The following is a 20,839-nucleotide window of genomic DNA, read 5'->3' as shown; positions in this document are numbered from 1 at the left end:
TTAAAATATTTTGTGCGCAGTTACCAAAGAGTTAAAATAAACGATACGTCTAAAAGACCAATTTCGGATAATTTAATTTTAGGTATAAACGAAAACTCCCCCCCCCCCGTCGTCTATATTTAGACAGGCATCTTTTTCGACTACTCAACCACAATTATTCCTTTCGTGACTCAAGAGGTCGCCATTATCACATAGTACGATTTGTTGTCACCCCTTTATTGCTATAGTTTGCAAATGTTTAAGAACACTCTGCTATTATATATTGCAAATCAGTTTAATATTGCAAATATTATATTATATATTTTTTTATATTAATTAAAATTAATTATAGTAACTCGGAAGAGCCAGGAGATAAATAAAGAAAAGACACAGATATGAATGACAACAATTTATTGGGTTTACCCTATGCAAGACCATATAGATCTATCCCCTTAACCCTCATACTCAGTTTGTATACTTTTAACATTGCATAAGATCATATAGAAGTGATCTATGTAGTGATATGAGAACCTTATTAATGTAACTGTTAAGATTGAGGAAAAATGACACATTCATTCCCTCTGATTACGAGTGTGATCATCATCATCATCATCAGTCATGCATTACAGTGATCTGTGGTTTATGACTTGAATGCAAAACAAACTGGGCACTTAAAAGGATCAGGCTACACATTTGATAAGTTTGTCCATCACATAAAAGATTATCCCAGATTCTAAACCAGACAACCTGTCTGTGAAGGGCATTCAATGTAATGTAGCTGCTCAAGTAGAGGGGGTGTTGAACACTTCTGAACAGAGCATTTTAAATGAGATTACAACCAAACCAAGCAAATCAAACACAAAAACACTTAAAAAAAAAAAAAAAGGTCTCAAAAGAGACTTGTATAAACCTTAGCTCTGAACCTACACAGATACATTTCATCAAATTTAAGAAGAAAGGGGGCGAAAGCAAGATTGTCTGCAACGCTCAAGCACTGGCTGTTAAAAATGGATGGAGTATCTCAACATTTGTCAGCATGGCAGAGTGAATATTAGCTTATGGGGAGTGCTAGTTGCCATTGGTGCGGTCACACATGTCAGGTGTGTGAGGGAGTGCAAGACGGTAAATAATCGGAAGGCTTCAGAATACTATAGCAAATGTAAACATAGCCTAGCTCTGGCAGGAAATCCAGTCTACTCTGATTGAACCTCTTTGCAGATCTCAAATTTTGCACTTTAAAAGCCCTTGTGTGTGTTTAAATATGTGTGTGTGTATATATATATATATATATATATATTTCTATATTTAAAAACATGCATCCATACTCGTTTCCTCCCGACAATATAAAAACGGTCTTAAGTCGAGTGTACATGTGTACGTGTGAGTAAATGGAGGTTTGTGTGTCGTTAACAAGTCTATATGTACAAAGTGTGCCAGCATTAAGAAAAGTTATTCATCCCTGACACTAAGATCGATGTGTTCAATACACATAAGACATTGGATTTTGGTCACTGGGAGAAGAGAAAGAAAAAAGGCAACACTAAATGATAACGTGTGAATGAAATATCCAACCTATCAAAACCACACATCAAAACCTGAAAACAACTTTCTATTTAAAAACAAAACAAGTGTTCTAAAAGGCAGTATTTACATTACCAGCATTACAGGCTGTAAGCAGTGTGCACAGTGTTTCCCACTGTAGTGCTTGTAATGCTGTGTATGAAAATCTACACAATTAAAAATAAACATAAAAAAAAAAGCTAAGAAATCTTATCACACTGCAAGAAAAAAAAAATATACATTTTTGTTTTTCTGAAATGTAACAGTCAACTTCATAGCCAGCCAAGTATAGCTTTGTTATTGGTTATCAAAACATGTTCCAGGCATGTTCTCAGTGAAAGACGCCTTACAGAGTATCTTTTTTTTTTTCTTGTTTAGTTTTTTTAAACCCCAACTCCGAAATCTCTAGTCCTGTACAAACAATGCAAAAAAACAGAAGCCAAGGTTTTCTCGTTTTTTTTGTTTTGTTTTTTAAAGATCCAGTATAAACAACTTCCACCTGAAGCTGTGTTTTCTATACAGTGTACAAAACGTGCAGTTTTCCTAAGAGTTAAATATTAATATTGAATTTGGATTATTTACATGAAAACAATATCTTGATATGAACAAAGTCCTTCACCGCTGCCTTCGAACAGTTCCAGTCCCCAAACGCTGCAAATACTTCCCCTCAAAAAACCCCAAAACAAAAAACCCCCCAAAAAACCAAAAAACCAAAAAAAAAAAAAAAAAACCCAAACAAAACCAAACCCTTAAAAAAACCAAAACAAAACAAAATGATCTCAAATGATGTTCCCTCAAACATATGAAATAAACGAGCTAAGGATAACTCAGACGACAGCGGGGAAAGGGGGGGGGGGGAGTCACCACTGTCCTGAGGACTTTACCAGTTAACTTTAGATTTATGAACATGAGGTCTCAAATAGTTTAAAACTTCAGACATTTCTAAGAAAATTCTAATTAATGTAAACTTACGCTTAAGAGCCTTTCAAAGTCTTTATACTACTACAGGTCCACATTAACAAAAAACAGAGCAACTGTAATCACTCTTAATCTTTAAACAGGCAAGAGGACTTCCTGAATGTACAATAACTTAAATTAAATTTAAAAAAAAAAAAAAAAAAAGGGGGACAGCTCAGCCTAAAAATCAAATGTTACATCCAAAACTGTTCCACAGTCTTAGATACATCAAGTCTGCAATCTCTTGAATATAATTATAACTAAATGGAACTCATGACGTGGTACTCAGAAATAGAAGTCAGCGTTAATGCAACTCAGGTATAAAAAAAAAAAAAAAAAAAAAAAAAAAAAAATTGGACAAACCATGTTTTCTGCAGGAACTATTTTCTTTGACTGAACTACATCAGCCAGCTGGAGGAAGTGTGCGCCTATCCATCATGTGAGGCTCGTGACAGGACGTAAACAATGACGTTTGCCTCCTCTGACCCATAATGTCAGCTAGCCACATGCTTTCTTTGGCTGAAGGGTGTAGTTTGGAAAGAAAATAGTTCCTACATAAACCTGCTCACAATTTCAGTTTGTTTTTTTTTTGGAGCAATGATTTAAAAAAAAAAAAAAAAAAAAAAGACTTTTTGGGCACTCTGAGAACCAGAAGGCGAGCAGCATCTAGAGCCCGACCAATATTCACATTTGGAGTTAAAAAAACTAAATTAAAAAAATATATCAACATTTCAATTAATCAGACAATTTGTTTCCCCTTTCAGATCCATGTAACTTACGCAATCACTCTTATGCTCAAATCAGCTGGTTGCAGCTATGTTGCCTCCAACGAACTTGCAGTGCCCTCTGGTGGACAAAGTATGCAACATCAAAACTGCTAACATGGCTGAAGGGTGTTTCTCTGGTCTTGTCTTTAAATTTTCAGGTATTAGTTGTCATAAATGCAGATATATCTGTCAGACTCAATCTAAATATAGTTCTATTAAATTCATGGGAACATTTTATAGATTATTTTAAACTCCCTAGAAAAGCAAACTATATAAACTAATAGCAGTAGAGGGTCAGAGTTCAAATATGAATAGTTGACTTTCAAGCAAAGAGTTAATTTGACCTGCCAGGACACACAAAAAAAAAAAAGAAAGAAAAAAAAGAAAAAGAAAAGCACCTCAATTTAACTGGGTTACTAAAGATGGACGCTACAGTACATGGTACTTTTACCTGAAGTATATATTTTAAAAAAGTATATTGCTTTGCAACATTGCCATATTGGGCAGATATTTCTGTTTATTATAGGTCATTTCCTACCTCTGATTACCTAATGCCCCTTTATCTACAGTCAAGATTTCTTGTACTCTAAGGTGATCATTCCTCGTTTCTTTAAATTTTTAATTACAACTGGAAAAAAAAGTTATAGTCACAATTCCTAAAAAATATCTGAAATTTAAAAGCAAAACAAAACATTTGAGGTCCTCATGATCACAAATCTCAGTAAAACTGTTTGAAGTCTTTGGGTAACCATTTTTAACCAGTTTGCTTTTGGGCTTAATTTTATGTTTAATAGCCTGACTCACACGCGTTGAGCAAATACAACAATTCCCTTCTTTAGAATCTCTGAAACAATGATTTTTGTGTTTGATGCTCGGAGTTATAAAGACCATACTGATCCCTTACCAGACCCTTGAGTTGGAGGATATAAGAATTAACTCAACAGATGACCCTGAGTGAATCATTGGCCTTATATGATGGCGGCCATTTGTTATAGCATAAAACATTTGTAGATTACAATTCTTTACTTTCAGTTAGAAAAAAAAACTTGCCGCTAATTTAATAAAAAGGTCCAGTTTAAATGTACAGGCACAAATTGTCAGTAAACAGACTTATTTACATTAAAAAAAACTAAAAAAAAAAAAAAAAAAAAAAAGTGGAGGGAAAACAATAAATGCACACCCCACTTTAAATCTCCATTGTGCCGCACGTTCTTCCACATAGATGATATGTTTGCATCATAACACCTGGAGCTCATAATACTGAGTCCTTTTCACATCCGGGAACCCCTTTCCTGAAGAATCTGCAAAGACAGAAACATCAGATAATCAGAAAAATGCTCAACACTACACAATCTGCAGCAGTTCAGTCACTTTTAGTGTCCCCCAGCACCGATCCAGCTCTTTATTAATGTCACGGTGTTTGTCACACTTAAAGCACAGGACGGTTGAAACAAACACACCTATTAGGGGGCAAAGAAAAAGGAAACGTTTGCATGAGTAAAAGTAGTAAAGAGTCTTTCTCTTCTACTTTCAAGTCTTCTCACTCATTCTGGTTTTAAAGAAATTTTGACATTAACCACTTCCATCCCCCTTTTTCCCCCCTTTTCTGTTAATGTAACAACCCCACAACGCTAGAAAAGCAGCAGTTGCTCAAAATGTTAATTATAAATGATAGGGTCGGCCTCGGAATGACTTTGGGCTTCTGTAGAATAATGTCACTGTATCTTATGAAGCCACACAGTTTTCCTTTCATACTGTGAGACTTTTCAGAGATCCTAAGATTTGTGATCTGTGACTCATGCTCATACTTTGAGGATTTTAAGGATTTCTTCAAGACCTAAAGAACACATGTAAACACCAGTGTTTTTACATCATTTCAAACACCTACGTCACACAGAGACACGACACTTAAAAGTTTACCCAAAACGAAGAATCTCTGACATTTCCTTCAGTGAATTTTGAGAAAATGGACTAAACATCGAGGGTACCTCATTTACTGTTGATGCTGTGACATATCCTGTGATATTGATGCCCAAAGTTGGTCAGAGAAAAACTAATGCTGAGCAAAAATGAGATTTTGGCTTGAAACTGTGACACCATGAGTGGGTGTTTAGTTGATTTTTCAGTTTTTTAAGAGCTTAAATGTGTTTTAGCTCTGATTTCATGCGGCTGTCGACTGAGCTGTATTACAAAGGTTATGAGGGCTCAAAAAAATACTGTGAAAATACAGGAAATTAAAAAGTGTACAACGTCAACCTTCTTTTACATATTTTGAGCTATATTTTCTAACATTTTACAAAATTAAAAAAAAAGAAGGTTAAAAAATGTACATCTCTCTTTAAAATATATTAAAGTTCAAAGAAATGTGCTGATTTTGACAGGCAGGTGGGAACTTTTTCCCTCCTAATTTCAGAGGATGGATCAAAAACGCAGTTAACCTTTGAGTCATTTGGCTTTCTCCTGAGTTAAAATTTATGTAATTCAATGTGCGGCACATTAAGAAGACAATACCTGCTGTTTAACTGGTTTCATTTCTTAAGTATTTTGGGAAGAAAATATATTTGGCAAGGACAAATCTTTACTGGAATTATTTCCATGTGAAATGTGATTTTTACTTTTCTTTTGATGCATAAAAATGTGCCAGTAATATCGAAATCCCCGCCTTTAATCATTAAAAACCAGCATAGCACAGACACACGAGTGGTCTGACTTAAAAACAAACAAACAACAAAATCATTGTAACCTACAGCTATTTATGACAAAGAAAGGGCAGAGGGTGCACACCAGCCCACCCATCTCTTTCAATGTCATTCTCAGGGAGAATGAGTCAAAATGCAGCAGCTGATGATTCAGCATGCCTTCCATTAACCAATGCTGTGAGCATGTCAATAATTACAGGGGTCTGAAACCAGATGGGAAGAGCTCCATTTGTTTCAAAGAGAGCTTCACCTGCAATAAAGTCTCCTGCCTCAGCAGGAGCAGTGAGGCTTTTGATCCAGCTTTGGCCTGCAGACTCCAATGTCCAAAGCTGATTTGCAACCTTGATTCTATCATTGCACTTTTGTAACCATCTTATAAGAGCTCAGCTCTCGCCGTCTTTGAAAACAAATGTGAAACATTTTGAGGAGCATTAAAAAGGCATCTTGGATAAAGGAAGGAAGGAAAAACTAAGGAGGTGTGCTGGGAAGGACTACGAGCAGTTGAGCGCTCACCAGTGAGTCATAAGTGCTCAACCCTAATCAGAATCATTCATTTCATAATCCGTCTCTTCGTCCTCGCTCTGAGCAACATGCAGCATGCAGACAGCACAGAAGAAGACAAGAAAGGCATGTTGTAAAAGAAATGGAAATGAATGAAGGTGCAAAAGGAGAACAAGGTGAAAAGTAAAACTAACAACGGATCAAAGGGGATTATCATTAAATCACCAATGTGAAGTGCGTCAGAGTGACACAAAAACATAATCCAAGGACACCTTCCCAACCAAGGTCAGTTCCCTTGTTTTGGATGTTAAATCTAGATATTAGGTCCCAAACAAATAAATAGCTACATAACAAAATGGACTGAGAAATAATGTACAGAATATAAAACCAGTAATAAGATCTTGATTTGGATAGGATGCCCCTGGAGAGACTAAATGAATAGAGCACAACAAAATCTCTACAGTCTACATTTGCTTCAAATATGCTCTGGCAGCCTCTAATCTCTTTAATAATCAGGAAAATAAAACCAGAAATACAGGCGTAACAATATTAGTCTTCATTGGCTGCTTCCTTTAAGGAGTGGGCCACTATTACCCCAATTTAAAAAAAAAAAAAAAAAATTTAAAAGACACTTTTCCAGTAGCAGCACAAACCTGTGCAGTCTGGATTACACAGTTTAGACTTCAGGTCAAATTTAACAGAAATTTCAACAGCAGGTTAAATTTAGTTTGTCTACGTGATGTGAAGACAAAGTTCTGTTTATGCCTCAACTGAAATAATTACTCTCTGTAATATTTTTCCATTTTAAGTTCTTTTTCTATGGTTGCTTGTGGTTTTTCTGTTTGTCAATTTTCTGGTTAGTCAACAAAATAAAAAAGTAGCATAATGTTTTCCTTTACAGGCAGTTTTCATCAAGAAAGTAGTAGATGTGCTCTCAGCTCCCTGGAGGCATGTACATGCATCCAGCACAGGCCATCTTTCACCGATGTTTGCTATGGACTTATAACAAGCCCTTTCACGCACTTACCTTAGCCTTCTCACTGGGCTCACTGTTTGTCCCGTATGATTGATTGTGCAACTCCTTGGAGACTACACACAGGAACTCAGCTTGGTCTTCGTTTCCGTAGTTGTATGATGAGCCGATGCTGACGAGCTAGAGAGATGAGAGCAGAGCAAAGACGAAGAATTAGAATTAGACTGATAAAGGCAAAAATCTGGGTTACTCGTGGTGGGAAAACACAAGGAGGGATACCTTATACTAATGTAAAAACAGGCGGAAAACCAAACAGGGAGCACAGAGAGTCCTTAAATTTAAGCTGCCTCAGTTCTTAGTGAAACCCTAAAGTCGGGGTTAGTTACATCACATTTAGCGCCTTTACTAGGTAGACAGCAATGTAGGACAGGTTTGGGAATGACACAACAGATCCGCGGTCAGATTTAATCTCAAGATGGCAAAGCTGCACAATTATCTGGTGCACTGAGGGCAACAGGGTGTGCCATTTCAAATGTTAAAGCTAGCCATTTTGAAAAGCTTAAGGCTACACTGAAAATTTGTGAGTCGTTATTCAAAAACATGTAAAAAGAATTCATGATCTCAGGACCTGCAGACATGCCAGCACTGATTTCAAAATAAAACATGAGAAAGCTCATAAAGGAAACTAAAGAAAATATAATCTGTGGTTCACAAATTAAGGCTGTAGAAATTTTTAAAAGAAAAAGAAAAAGAAAAGGATGAACAGCAGATAGTTACTGACAGAATATGAGTGCAAGAGACGGATCACAGGAAGCAACATGCTGGTTGAGGGAAAAAAAAATGAATAAATAAATTTAAAATTAAAATCACTGGGGAATGGTGGATTGACAGGACCAGGCTTAGCATCTCCTACAAAGAGAAAACCGCAGACTCATTTCCATCCAACAATTCAGATCCATTTTAAAGCTCTTTGACTCAAGATTTGACCCTTAGCGTTACTATAACGCGAATGGCAAATGTAGGCGTTTTCACCAACTCTGCAATCGTCACATTGTTGCTGTTGTTGGGCTGTACTCTCATTAAAGCAGGCCTATTATGCTTTTCTTTTACTTCCATCTTAATAAACATATCAAGCTTCAACTAAAAAGGCTCAAGCAAAGGCAACATTGTTAAAAGGGTCATCTCAGGCTTAACCAAGCCCCATCCAAACCTTCAGTTTGTGAGAGGCAGCCAATCGGAAGAAAGCTGGCTTAAAGGGAGGGCATAAGTAAACATAATGGGCCCGCTTTAATGGTTTGTTTTTCAGTCTTGTTTTGTCTCAAGGGCTTACTCAACACTTGATAGTGGAAGTAGGCCAGTACAATTTGAACCAAATGAAAACCTCAATGAAACCACAGCACCTTGGTTTATTTCTGGTAAGCAAAAGATCCTACAAATAAAACCTTTCTACATCCATCTTAAAAAACATGGCAATAATTTCTGCTCTTTCCCAGTCACATCAGCCTAAACAAAAACCAAAAGGACACAAGGGGACAAATAAAGGAATGACCAAGTGAGATTAAAAAAACAAATACATAAATAATAAAAATAAAATAAATAACAAAAAGAAGAAACGGCTACTTCTGGATTTGATTTCGTGATCATCCGCTTTTGCTGTTGAACATTAAGTGTGTACTGCAGGCTGCATGTATACCGTCTGTACCCAGGTGTGCATGTTCAGACATGCATCGCCTCATTAGCCCTGCTGCCACAGACTTGTTGTTGTTAGTGAGCTCTCCAACATTAACACAGCAAAAAAAACAAAACAAAAAAACCCCCTCAAATAATCTCAACTAGTTATCTTGGATTCCACTTGACACACAGCTCAGCGAACCATCAGTTAAACAACAAATTAGATTTATATAATCGGAGCGTGTCCTAGAAGACTCTCCTCATCTGACGGTGGAGCTTTAAGCTTGGCAATGGGAGTGTTTGTTTTTTTGTTTTGTTTTTTTGGAGTTTCCCCATCTGACGGGTATAAGGAGATTAGTGGGTTTTCAGCTCTGATGGGAGAGCCAATGATCCCACATTGCAGAGAGATTCAGTCACACATTACACGCACTCCAAACAGCCAAACGTGCGGTTTCTCTTTGAAGAAAAAGAAAAAATTAACCTCTGTCATAACTTCAATATTCCATCTGGATTCCTTTGTAATGCTCAACAAAATCAGTTACAAGTAAGATTACCTAAACGGCAGATAAAAGCAACACTGCACTTCTAAACAACCAGTACTAGATTACAGCGCCCCCCCCCCTCCAAAAGTGACTACATCAAAGCAAAACAGATAAAGCTGCTGACATACTGAATACAGAACGACAAAAAACTAAAGTAAAACTAAACCAAAACAAGACAAAAAAAGACAAAAAACAAAAAGGTGTCGGGGTCTCTTAGCCTCACTGGTGAGCAAGCAGTATACATGAACACGGAAAATTATCAACTGAAAAATTAACCGATGGCTACGTGTCTACTTGGGACAAACAATGGCCAACGGGGTGTGTACGGACAACATGGGGATCATGCAGTGACCAGCCCGTGGACAGAGATTCGTGGGACACACCTCTCCGCTGTTGTTTGGCAAAGCAGACTCCTCTCCCTTCACCTCCCTTGACACAATCAGCAGAAACTCTGACTGGTGGGCCCGCCCGTAACCTATACTGACAAGCTGCAACAACCAATCAGAGCACAGAAGGGATGCCCGGATCATGTATGCGGACATTGAGAAAGATGTGATTTGCTGTTTGGCTTCTTTTTTTTTTTTTTTTTTTTTTAAATCATTTATTTATTTATATATTTTTAAACCATTTCCAATGTGGACAATTGCACTTTCTGGGTCAACGTGAGCATAGCGGGGTGGGTGAAGCACATGGAAGGACGATTGTCGCTGGGACCCTGCCGGAGGAGATTTACCTGTTCAAACTTCCAGCCGTCAGACATGGTGGACACCATTTGAGTGAGCTCCTCCTCCTGGCACTGCAGCACCCGGTAAACATGCTTTACTGGAATCTGATAGCAAGGATCAGCACATAATGTATTTATTTAGTTTTTTAAAAGGCGGGCATTACAATTATTGAGAAATCCATTGAAACGTCACATAAATCCATGTACCTGTGATGTTTTGCAATCGCGTTCCCTGATCTTGTCCTTGATGAGCTTTATTAATGATGTGATGTTGTAGAATTCGGCTTCTTCTAACACTCCTAAAACAAGAAATAAGGCAAAGGATCTCAGACAGACATTCTACTGGACAACAAACACTCCAAAGCATCCTTTGAAGCAAACCAGCAAAGGAAAATATTTGTGCCTTAGCTTTGCAACCAGCACATCTCAAAAAGTGCAACTTTTACTTTGACAGCAAATATTCAGTTTCCACTTTACTTTTTCCAAGCTTCACAACTGCTTGGCCACAAGTTTGCCAGTATTTGCAGACAAGTCAGCATCTTCCAAACTAGGAGCAATCGTGGCAGTGTGCCATTATCTAAAGCAATCACAAGGTTTTCAGCATAGCACAATATATTTATTTGCGATCAGCTACACCTAGTGAATGCTGCAATGCAAAAACAAATATTTGGGAGACAACACCCTGGGAGACAAACAGGCAACGACTAATGAAGCTTTTGCAGGTTTACTAATTGAAACCTTATAAATCTTGTTATCAAAATGCTCTCTTTGGGCGTGATGTGCTGAACATTGAGTGAGTGTGGGTTTTTACAGGAGGGGCAAAAGTGCACCACTGTAATCACTTTCTAAGGGAATTATTTTGTTTTTTATATTCACTGAAAACCAAAAATCATGCATGAAATTCAAATCAAAATTAGCCTTACATACAGTAGTTCCCATGGGGTGTTTTGCGTAATGATCATCACTATTGTTTAAAATATTTAGCATGAGTTTGATTAAATTGAAGCACTTCTTCATGTTCCACAGAGACATTACCTTCCTCTGCCAAGTCCCTGTTGAGCACCAGTTTGCCATGCCTTAAGTAGTTAAGCACTGGCCCGAAGTACGTGGGGTCTCTGTCTATGAGATAGGCACCAGTTTCATCCTGAAAAATCAAAGAGACAAAAAGGTACAGTTATTAGAAAAAACAGAAACTGCAATCATTGTTTTGTATTTTTTTTTTAAAAATCCAAACAAGCATTTTAGGTAAATTTAGGATTGTTTTAATATATTTATAACTCTCCCATAGATATGACACAACTTCATTAAATGACATTTGTCCATTGAAAGGATTTTTTTTTTCCCCTCAATGAGCCAGTGTGTACTTTCAAGTGAAACATAATCTGAGCACAAACAACACCCACTGCACATCAGTGAACAAAACTCATGGGATGAGATTGTAAACGCTCCTGCGTTTACAATCGCCACATTGGTTGAGAAGACATGCACACACAGAGCCACACATACAAGCACTCTGGGATATCACAGTGCTATTCCCACAGGCCTTGGGTTTGATCCCGATTCCTTCACAACCACTGGGTATTCCCCTATTTCTGTGATTAGACTGTCTTCGTCTCATGAGGGAAGAAGTGGCTAAAACAATTAGAGCAGAACAGAAAAAGATTTGGAACAGCAGGGCTAACCCACCACGGGGACCAGGAGAAAGCACCTTGGCTTAAAACCAAAAATTAGCCTAGTCTGGGCCGTTACACAGTTGGCCTCACACATAATATAAAAGACAGTCTGTACAGCTGTCCAATAGCCAGACTGAATCTACAAGCTGTTTAATACAATGTCACATTTAGTGAGTAAAATGTGCTGTAACATTCAATGAAATACTCAGCACAGAGGAAAGGCCTTGAGCATATTTTGAGCTCATCTTCAAACGCTTCTGAGACACAGTTGCTCATGTGTCTTCAGGGGACAATCCTAGCAAATTTGCAGCATTACTGGTTTATGCTGCTTCTGACATTATTCGCCCAAGAACACACCGCCAATAAGTCATACATTTCAGGACACTACATGAATCAGAGATAGTTCATCGTGCAGAGAGGAATTCATTTTGTAACCCATTAATATTTTCAATAATGAGAAAATGTCCCAGTGCAGTTTCTTTTGTAATGAATCTCTAAGCCCTCTTGGCTGGATGACCCCTTTTCCATGGCAAAAAATACTCCACCGGAGCCCAATGGAGCTCTATTCTGGTCTCAGTGCTCCGTGTCAGATTCTTACAAGTCCACAGTCACTGATTAAGCACGTATAGAGGTACGCCTTTATGGAGGACGCAACTCCACAACTCATCACATCCATCCACATAACTCTGTACGTGATGGTTTGACTTTCATAGTGAAGCTTAAGCTCCATCTATTCAGTCGCACAAATGTCCCACTGCAGATCTTCATTGGAGTTTCATAGAAATAACAACAACAAAAAAAACGTATGTTTTTCCACTCTCTCCTTCAGATTATCATTGCTATTCTGCAAAAGGAAAAAAGGTGCTAAAAACACCTTCAACCTGTTCTTTTTAAGTTGTGCATCACTCAAGCTTGAAATGCAGTTTAAAATGGTCAGAAATGACAGGAAAGTATAGATAATGTAAGTCTTTGTCTAAACTACATGCAAACACCTCCAACTTGCCAAGAAAACTTTTTAGTACAATGGTTCACTGTTAAATTTAAAAGGGGAAACTATGGTTCAGCGTGTGGGTGCGTGGGTAGTCTGTGGGTAGCTACAGATGACCGTTTACCAGAGGCAGCGAGTTTGTTGTCAGATGGGGACAGTGACAAAAATATGTAGTACAACCTGTTTGTGAGCCAAACCGTGGAGAAGAGCGAAGTTATAGACATACACAAAGCTGCAGTGAAGCCAAGTGTAAAAAAAACACAAACAAAAACACCCAAAACCCAGCAGCCACTCTTTGTAACTTTCATACTTAAAAAAAAAAAAAAAATTATCTTTTGATTCCCTCCCCACCCACCCACCACCACCCTTCCCTGTTCTGACCCAATCACCAATTAGCACTCAATGAAAGCACAGCATCACCCACGTTGACCAATGTTCGGATTTTGCAGGAATGCAAAGGAGCATGTCTTCATTGGTTGAAAACCTCTCTCTGTAGGCTCTTCATAGGAAAATTAGCCCAGTTTCATATCACATTGTTCCCAATAATACTGGTATAAAGTTTTAGGGGATATAAAAAACATCACTATGTCACTATAATAGCAATGCCATGTATTTATGCTCACTAGTGCACGCAACAACAAGAAAAGCCTGGGTATATCAGAGACCCGCAAGAGCTGCCATGTCAGCCTTCAAGCATGATTTAGTATATCATCCTACAAAGCAGAACACGTGCATGAAAACTGTTCACGCTGAAGGCAGAAAAAACAAACTTGAGGCAAAAGACACACCGGTTAGTATAAATCAGGCTATGATAGAGGAGATGCTAGCAGGTGGTGATGCACAAACCAAATGTAAACAAATGACTCCAACAAGCATCACTGCAGCACTCACTACTTACACTCAACACAACAGGAGTTTCCCATCAATGGATGGAAATCACTGACGTGGTTACACAGTAGCAAGTCAGGTGGTTTAAAAAGCTCGACCGATGATACAAAATCCCAGGTAGAAAACATTGTTCAGTTTTATTGTGCAGCTCCCGAAGAGTTAAAATACTTTAGTTACTACTAAACTAAATTTTAGGCAATTATTTTATGCTTGTAGTTAAAATTTAGAGGCTCATTTTGTGCTTATATTTGATGTATGCTGCCACTGGATATAATGTGTCCAACAATGTTACATGATAATGCTGCTGCCACCTTAATTTAAATTAGGAAGCTGTCATCAATGAGAGCAGCTGACTGGAGATGAAGGATGGAAAATACCCTACATTCACTTACACTTCTAAATGTTGCCGCCTGCAAATGTCTTCAGTTTTTCCCCCTTCTATTGTGACATAATATTGAGGCTATATCACCTGCATTCGGATGTGACACATTTGCAATACCATAAATAAAGTATAAGCTGCATCTACACAGGAAGTGTTTTACAGAAATGCGGTGACCAGAGACCAAAGACCATCAAAGATATTTTGCGACTTCAAGTGACTACAGCGGTGAGACAAAAAAAAAAAAAAAAATTATTGGTGACATGAAGCTGGCAGGTCCTAAAAAATTTCTCTCAGCTTCTAGGCAAGAGATCAAAATGACCATCGATGAGAGTGCAAATACCAGTAACTTACTCGACAGGGAACTAAATGTAGTAGAGTGGTTCCCTAGGGAACCAAAGACCAGAATGTCCGTTAGCGACTCGTCGTTAGCTTTCAAGCAGTGAGCGATGAGTGAATTGTTTCCTGTGGACACACCTTTGTTAGAGCCACAAAAGTGTTTCAACATTTATGATTTTACTGAGCTGTTTGCCTGATTATCACAATTCTCCCTTTTCTTTCCCATCCACAATCATGCAACTTACATGTCAGATCTTTGCAAGCAGCAAAAAAAATATTCTTGCTTTTTGAATCACACCTGTGGGGTCATTATGTCACAGTAACTACTTTGACTTTTTGTAGTTGGAAAAACTACTGGTTTAACACAGTGACCGGTGCTGTTGACCAGCTGCGTACCAGCAGAAAGTGTGCTACCGCTTGCTGAAGACAGAGGAGGAGGGGAGGGGGGGAATGCATGTTTGGAGGGATTAAGAGTGAAGGTAGGAGTGCACAGAACACAGTGGGGACTTTAAATGATGGTTGGTGTGACAGAGAAGGATTAGATGGAGGTAGATGATCTGCTGTGACAACCCCTAAAGGGAGGAGCTGAAAGAAGACAACTGCAACACTTACAGCCAACTACCATTTCAGTGATTACACCAGTGTTTGACTGGTCAACATGTCTGCACTCAGATGAGGTATATTCAACATTAGTTTCACTTTGACTGCAGTGACTCTACGACGACACATCTCAACAAGAATTTTGGAGAACTGTGTAGAAAATGGGTGAAGAGGGAGATTCACTGCTGCCTACCACGGCCAGGACACTTGCAAAAAAGGGTTATATAAAAAAACAAAACAAAAAATAGTCCAAAAGTTACTCTGTGTGTGTCATACCACCACTAACACCCACAGCAGGTCGTTTTTGTGAACGTTCACGTGTATGGTACAACTGAACTGAAGAGAGCTGAAAAGCATTATGAAACTACATGTGTGCAGCATCCCCCACCCCCCGCTCCTCAGATCATCATCACATTACCCAATAAACAAAAAGATGGCTTGGTTCCATTTAGCTGATTTGGTTTCAGGGTTCCTGGTACTGTGTGAATTGGCTCATTGAGTGACTTGAAAAACATAGCTATTGTTTGTGTTATTAGTAACACCTGTGCTCACCTACTATGAAAGTCAACATTATGTTGAATGCACTATACAAATAAGCCTGATGTTGACACACATACCAAAAGTTATCAGCAGCTTTAACTGAAAAATTGCATACTCCTGAAGCACGAGGGCACGCGCACACACTTCTGTAAACTTGCTGCATATTTGTAAGCTCCACTATGACGCTGCATGAAACCCCTGAGCTCAGTGGGGTTGGCCCTGTGGGTATGCATACATTTATGGGGAGATTGGGGGTGGTCAGAGTGACCCGCTTCGTATGATTAAGGGGGTTCTGATATGAGCCTGTGTGCACAAAGAGGAGCGTGTTTTTAATTAAAAACAAAAGACTGTCTCCGGGGGCCCAGGCTGGGGAGCACTGGGCAACAAACAAAGGGGTGTGGACAGTGAGTGAAACGGAGGACGGCTGCTGCTAGGATGCACAGCAGACGGGCAGAAATGAGAAATCAAGAAGAAAGTTGAAAAAGACGCGGAAATTGCAGAATGAAAAAGTCAAACCTCAATTATACATTCTTGATGTTTCTTCAATTAAATGAAAATGCAAGACCAATAAGGAACCACATAAACTACATTTAAGAAATATTGAAACCGCATACTTTTTTTTTTTCATTAGTATTTTTGGTCTGACAATGACCTCAGACAAGTAAACATTTAGGTAAACAAAAGTCAATTAGAAGGGCGGGCTTCACAGAAGAGGGAAGTGTATTGTATGAACCTTATCATTCTTTCTACACACAGTACACATCCTTCAACAGGAAATACCACAGTGACCCAACCCTTCGTACACAGGATGCCAAATAAGGCTTTCTGCAGACACATTAACACTGAAAATCAATCCTTCATTCAACTGGAAAAAATAAAAATTACAAGTCGCTGCACGTTTGCTTCTGAGAAGAAAATTGGGTGTGCGGGAAAACACTGCATCATCACTTCAGGAACAGCAGCGCATATTATAGCGGTAAATTTCATACAGACTTATGCTAGTGACCGGGAATGATCAAACACATACAACAGGAGGAGGAGGGGCGGTGAAAGCAGTTTCCACCTTCACCTGAGCCACTTTATATTGCAGACATAAAAATAAATAAATAAATAAATAGAGCTGCAAACAGTGTGCAGGCGCCACATCCATTGATCTGATCACCTTAAAAAGTACAGATGTAAGCACTCATAGTAAAAATGTGTTCATGTTTATTGCAGCGCCCCCAGTGGCCAAATGACAATTTTTCCTAAGGAACTGGTGCAAAATTAAAAACAAAAAAGTCATGAATAAAAGGGCCAAGTATGATTTTGTTAGACAGGGTCATTACTATGATGCAGCCTTATTACTATGATGCACCCTTATTTTGCCACCAGTGTTAATTTGCTCTAATGGATTTAAAAAATATAAAAATAACATTTGGGCTGTTTTTTTTTTGTTTTGTTTTTTTAATAGACCCTGGAGCTTGGGGAAAAAAAGCAAGACTTTTCCCCCCTCCATATAAATCACCATAGGTTGCTTCATCTCTGTGTGATTGAATTTTTTTTTTCCAAATAATGAGTGGATAAATTTTGCTATACAGTTCTATGGGCTGTCACAGATTCCAAGAATACATGTTGGACAGGTAGAAGCAGCGCAGGTGGTCAGGCAATTCTGAGGGAATGTAAAGACATTTTCAAGTGCTGCTCTGCCTGAATTAGAGTACAAACGCCTGGCAGAAACAGAGCTCAAATATGTTGCAGCAGATACCCAAGTCACATGACCATAGCTACTTAGCCAAGTGGAAGCCTGATTCTTGTAAAGTAGGAGTCAGGAATCCCTCTGGAGTACAAGCAGTAATGGCATAGTCAAATAGGCCTTCATCTTTTAAATAATACACGCTTCGCATCACGGCTATCTTGTGCGAAACCATCTCATATTTCACATTATAATCTGAACATGAGTAATAACCCTTTGCTAAGCATAGGAGAAATTTCACACCTTTTTACCATCTTCAAATCTGAAAGGCAGAACCAACTTATGACTGAGGAGTGCTTCTGGCATTAAATGAAAAGCTCCTTTTAGGCCACTAAAAGCTTTGCTGGCAAACTAGGAAATCACTGCAACGTGGACTCTTCCCCCCCCCTCCCCAAATAGACAGACCATGAAAGGTGCATCATAACTGAAGAAGAAGTGAAAAACTGACCATGCTGACTGATTTTGTTACAGAATCTTTAAACCCTCTGCAGTACAATGCAAAAAGTAATGGCGAGTTCCCGGATTATGTGCATTACTTCAGTGAAGGCGATGAAATCCGACTGGAGTCACACCTGAAATTGTCAATAGCACTCTGCAGCTTCCTGCTGAGCACTTACTGCGAGAAGACAGTGCGGGAGCAGACGATATCTCGCCGTTAAATATTTACATCGCCTCCCACAGTGTGCTCAGGCATGACACACAACCTGAATCCAGCATTAAATGCAGCCATATTTTTCTCTCTCACATGCTGCAGGGAGAATTTCTTAAGGCTGCAAATGGATATGAATATGAAAAGAATAAGATGCTGAAAGAACAAGAATCCTTTGTGATGGGTGGCTTGAAAAATTGATGTGGTACTCAAAGCTGGGCCCTTACTCAGGAGGTTCAGAGCAGATTAAAAGAAGTTTGCCAGTGAGACAGTTGCCCACTAAAGTGCATCACTCAGCTTGTTGACTGGACAATTTTTACATGCCCGCTCATGACTGAGCAGCAAAAACAAACAACCTAATATCTACATCACTCCAGCATGACAACTAGGACTGACATGTGTCAATTCTGGGATAAAATTACATAAAACAAGATTTAGAAATGCGTGATTGTCAGCTGTTGTGGCTGTACACATGACAGTACTTCCTTCACTTTCTCCCTGGTCCACCCCACTGTGCAAAACAAGCTACAGTCAACAACATGAATAATGCAGTTCTCCTCAAGAGTCCTGCTGAAGCACGTCAGCCTGCGTGACTGAGAACTGAACCACTCATTTCCTTGGCTGGGAGAAACAACACCGCATTCGTCCAAAAACAGAGCTCTTCACTGATCTGCCGAGCTTCCTATTCACATGCAGGCCTGTGTGAGAAGCGAAAACTAAAAAAATATATATATATATATATATATATATATATATATATATATATATATATATATATATATATATATATATATTCTTGACTCACTTGTAAATAAGGTGGCAGTGGCAAGTGAAGTAATACCTAGGCATAATCTGCCCTGCAGTGGGAGTCACCTTAAACTAGATAGTCTGCAAGGAGTGAGGTCCAGAGATGGCTCAAGAGTGCGATACACACTTAAGACGAGGGCCTGAGACAGACTGATTTGTTTCTCATGAAGGATACAGACCAAAAAAGCAAGCTGATTATTCAGAGATTAAGATATTTGCATGAAAATACGAGATGAGCCATTGTCTCAGCTTAGCGTAAAGGGGGGCAGGGGCAAAGCTTAAAATGTCCCAGTGGATGAAAACAGTGAACAATGGAGCTGTAAAATGAATGCTGAAAAACAGAGCACAATACACTATGTATGTGGACAGTAATACATTGTGGTTGACAGTGCTGGGGAGCCTTTAAACACACATGCACTACTGTTATAAGTGGGCAGATGGACCAACAGCCGGCTTCTGGAGCACTGGGGTCATTCAGGGAGATAAGTGACTTCATCCCAGTTGTCAGCAGCACCGCACCCCACCTGACAATGACTTATGTACTAATTAGGGGAGCTTCACCAAGTGTACAGAGGCAGACTACTGCAGAGCAAACAAAGCTGTGAAGCAGATAAACCTCAAGAGACGAAGAGGAAAAAGAAAAGAAAAAAATCCGACAGTAGTTTTACAATCACTGAAAGGCTAGAAATGGGACACAGGTGTGCAGTACATTCAAAACACGTCAATGTATCATTAAAATAAATTTCGAATATTATATGAACATTAGACTACAGCCAATTAAACTTAAAACTTACTCCTGTAGTTACACTAATTTATATACAACCACAATAAAAACATTTGTTTTTCAGTACTGAAAACTGACTATGTTTAAAAAAGAAAGAAAGAAAGAAAGCTTGCTGTAAGTGTTTGACATCTGACACCTCGCTGAGTGCAGCTCAATGCAACGGCCTCAGATGGGGAAAAGTTTCCAACTACTGTGGCGACTTATTAGATTCACTGCGAAGCCTATATATTTAAAAAAGAAAGAAAAAAAAACCCACTGCACTGTCCCAAACCTTCAACAGCATAGCGGTGTAACCGCATTATCTGATAACTTATTGTGCTAAATGACACAACAAAGAGATACACGCAAGCTAGCAGCAAGATCGTATGTCATAGGTTGACTGTCGGAATCTAGCTAGCTTAGCTGGCTAATGCTAGCGAGCCACAAAAATTTGAGTTAACACAAAGTACCTAGATAAACACTGATTTTCACAATGCAGCAGATCCGAATAAACAGGATGATATATGCTGTCATTAATCATTCTAATGTCGCTAGTAAATATAAGCATATTCAGTAGAAAATAACTTAAAGTTAGGAAACTGCTCTTAACTAGAGTGCTAGCTCGGCTAGCTTAGCATTTACCTTGTCAGAGTCGAGCTCGGGGTCAGCTTGGCTCAGTCTGTACAGAAATGATTTTGGGTCTCGACACAGCGTCTGTCTCGTAGTTAAAAAATAGGTTCCCCCAACATTTAGTCGAATCCATTTTGAAGCCCCGACCCCAGCTGAAACGATTCGCTCCGCCGAAGAATGGCCCAAACATCTCCGGTGAACGGAGCCGCTTGTCTCGGAGCTGTTCTCTGCCATCCCTCTCCTCGCCTCCTCCGCCCTCGCCTCGGCACGGCTCTGTCTGTGCGGCTCACAGGAAATATCGGAGGTGCAGCCACCAACTTCGAGTCCGCGATTCATGCAAAGCAAACTGCCAACTCCTCAGCTCAGCCACTCCTACTAACCCACTCCACCAGCACTAACAGACACTTGCATAAATTATTCCAGAGAAAAGAGGCCCTCCCCGGCTTGATCTCTGACGCGTCAGCATGGAGAACAA

General features: G+C 39.1%; 1 protein-coding gene across 2 annotated transcripts; it reads right to left on the bottom strand.

Moving 5' to 3' along the window:
- Window positions 1-375: 375 nt before the first annotated feature.
- On the bottom strand, window positions 376-20,759 carry kctd5b (potassium channel tetramerization domain containing 5b). 2 transcript variants are annotated; one of them, XM_031739413.2, is made up of 6 exons: window positions 20,377-20,759; window positions 11,409-11,517; window positions 10,581-10,672; window positions 10,383-10,478; window positions 7,491-7,616; window positions 376-4,564 (listed from the first exon to the last, which is right to left on the bottom strand). In XM_031739413.2, exons 1-6 carry the CDS (start codon window positions 20,698-20,700, stop codon window positions 4,535-4,537), a joined length of 777 nt encoding a protein of 258 aa, XP_031595273.2. In that variant the 5' UTR covers window positions 20,701-20,759; the 3' UTR covers window positions 376-4,534. The 2 variants fall into 2 exon arrangements, with proteins under 2 accessions (XP_031595273.2, XP_039472758.1); XM_039616824.1 differs by lacking the exons at window positions 376-4,564; window positions 7,491-7,616 and adding an exon at window positions 9,871-10,137.
- Between the last annotated feature and the right edge of the window lie 80 nt (window positions 20,760-20,839).

The sequence above is a fragment of the Oreochromis aureus genome, linkage group 8 (genome assembly GCF_013358895.1).
Source record: "Oreochromis aureus strain Israel breed Guangdong linkage group 8, ZZ_aureus, whole genome shotgun sequence".
Classification (NCBI taxonomy): domain Eukaryota; kingdom Metazoa; phylum Chordata; class Actinopteri; order Cichliformes; family Cichlidae; genus Oreochromis; species Oreochromis aureus.
The sequence above is the reverse complement of the archived record's forward strand: the minus strand, read 5'-3'. Positions and strand labels throughout refer to the sequence as shown.

Excerpts from the sequence above, each read along its gene's own strand:
- kctd5b (XM_039616824.1), bottom strand. The coding sequence starts at position 20,700 with ATGAATCGCGGACTCGAAGTTGGTGGCTGCACCTCCGATATTTCCTGT. Across the intron at positions 10,479-10,580 it reads GCGATTGCAAAACATCACAG|ATTCCAGTAAAGCATGTTTA; the intron begins GTACATGGATTT and ends CCTTGCTATCAG. Across the intron at positions 10,138-10,382 it reads ACGGCTGGAAGTTTGAACAG|CTTGTCAGTATAGGTTACGG; the intron begins GTAAATCTCCTC and ends TGGTTGTTGCAG.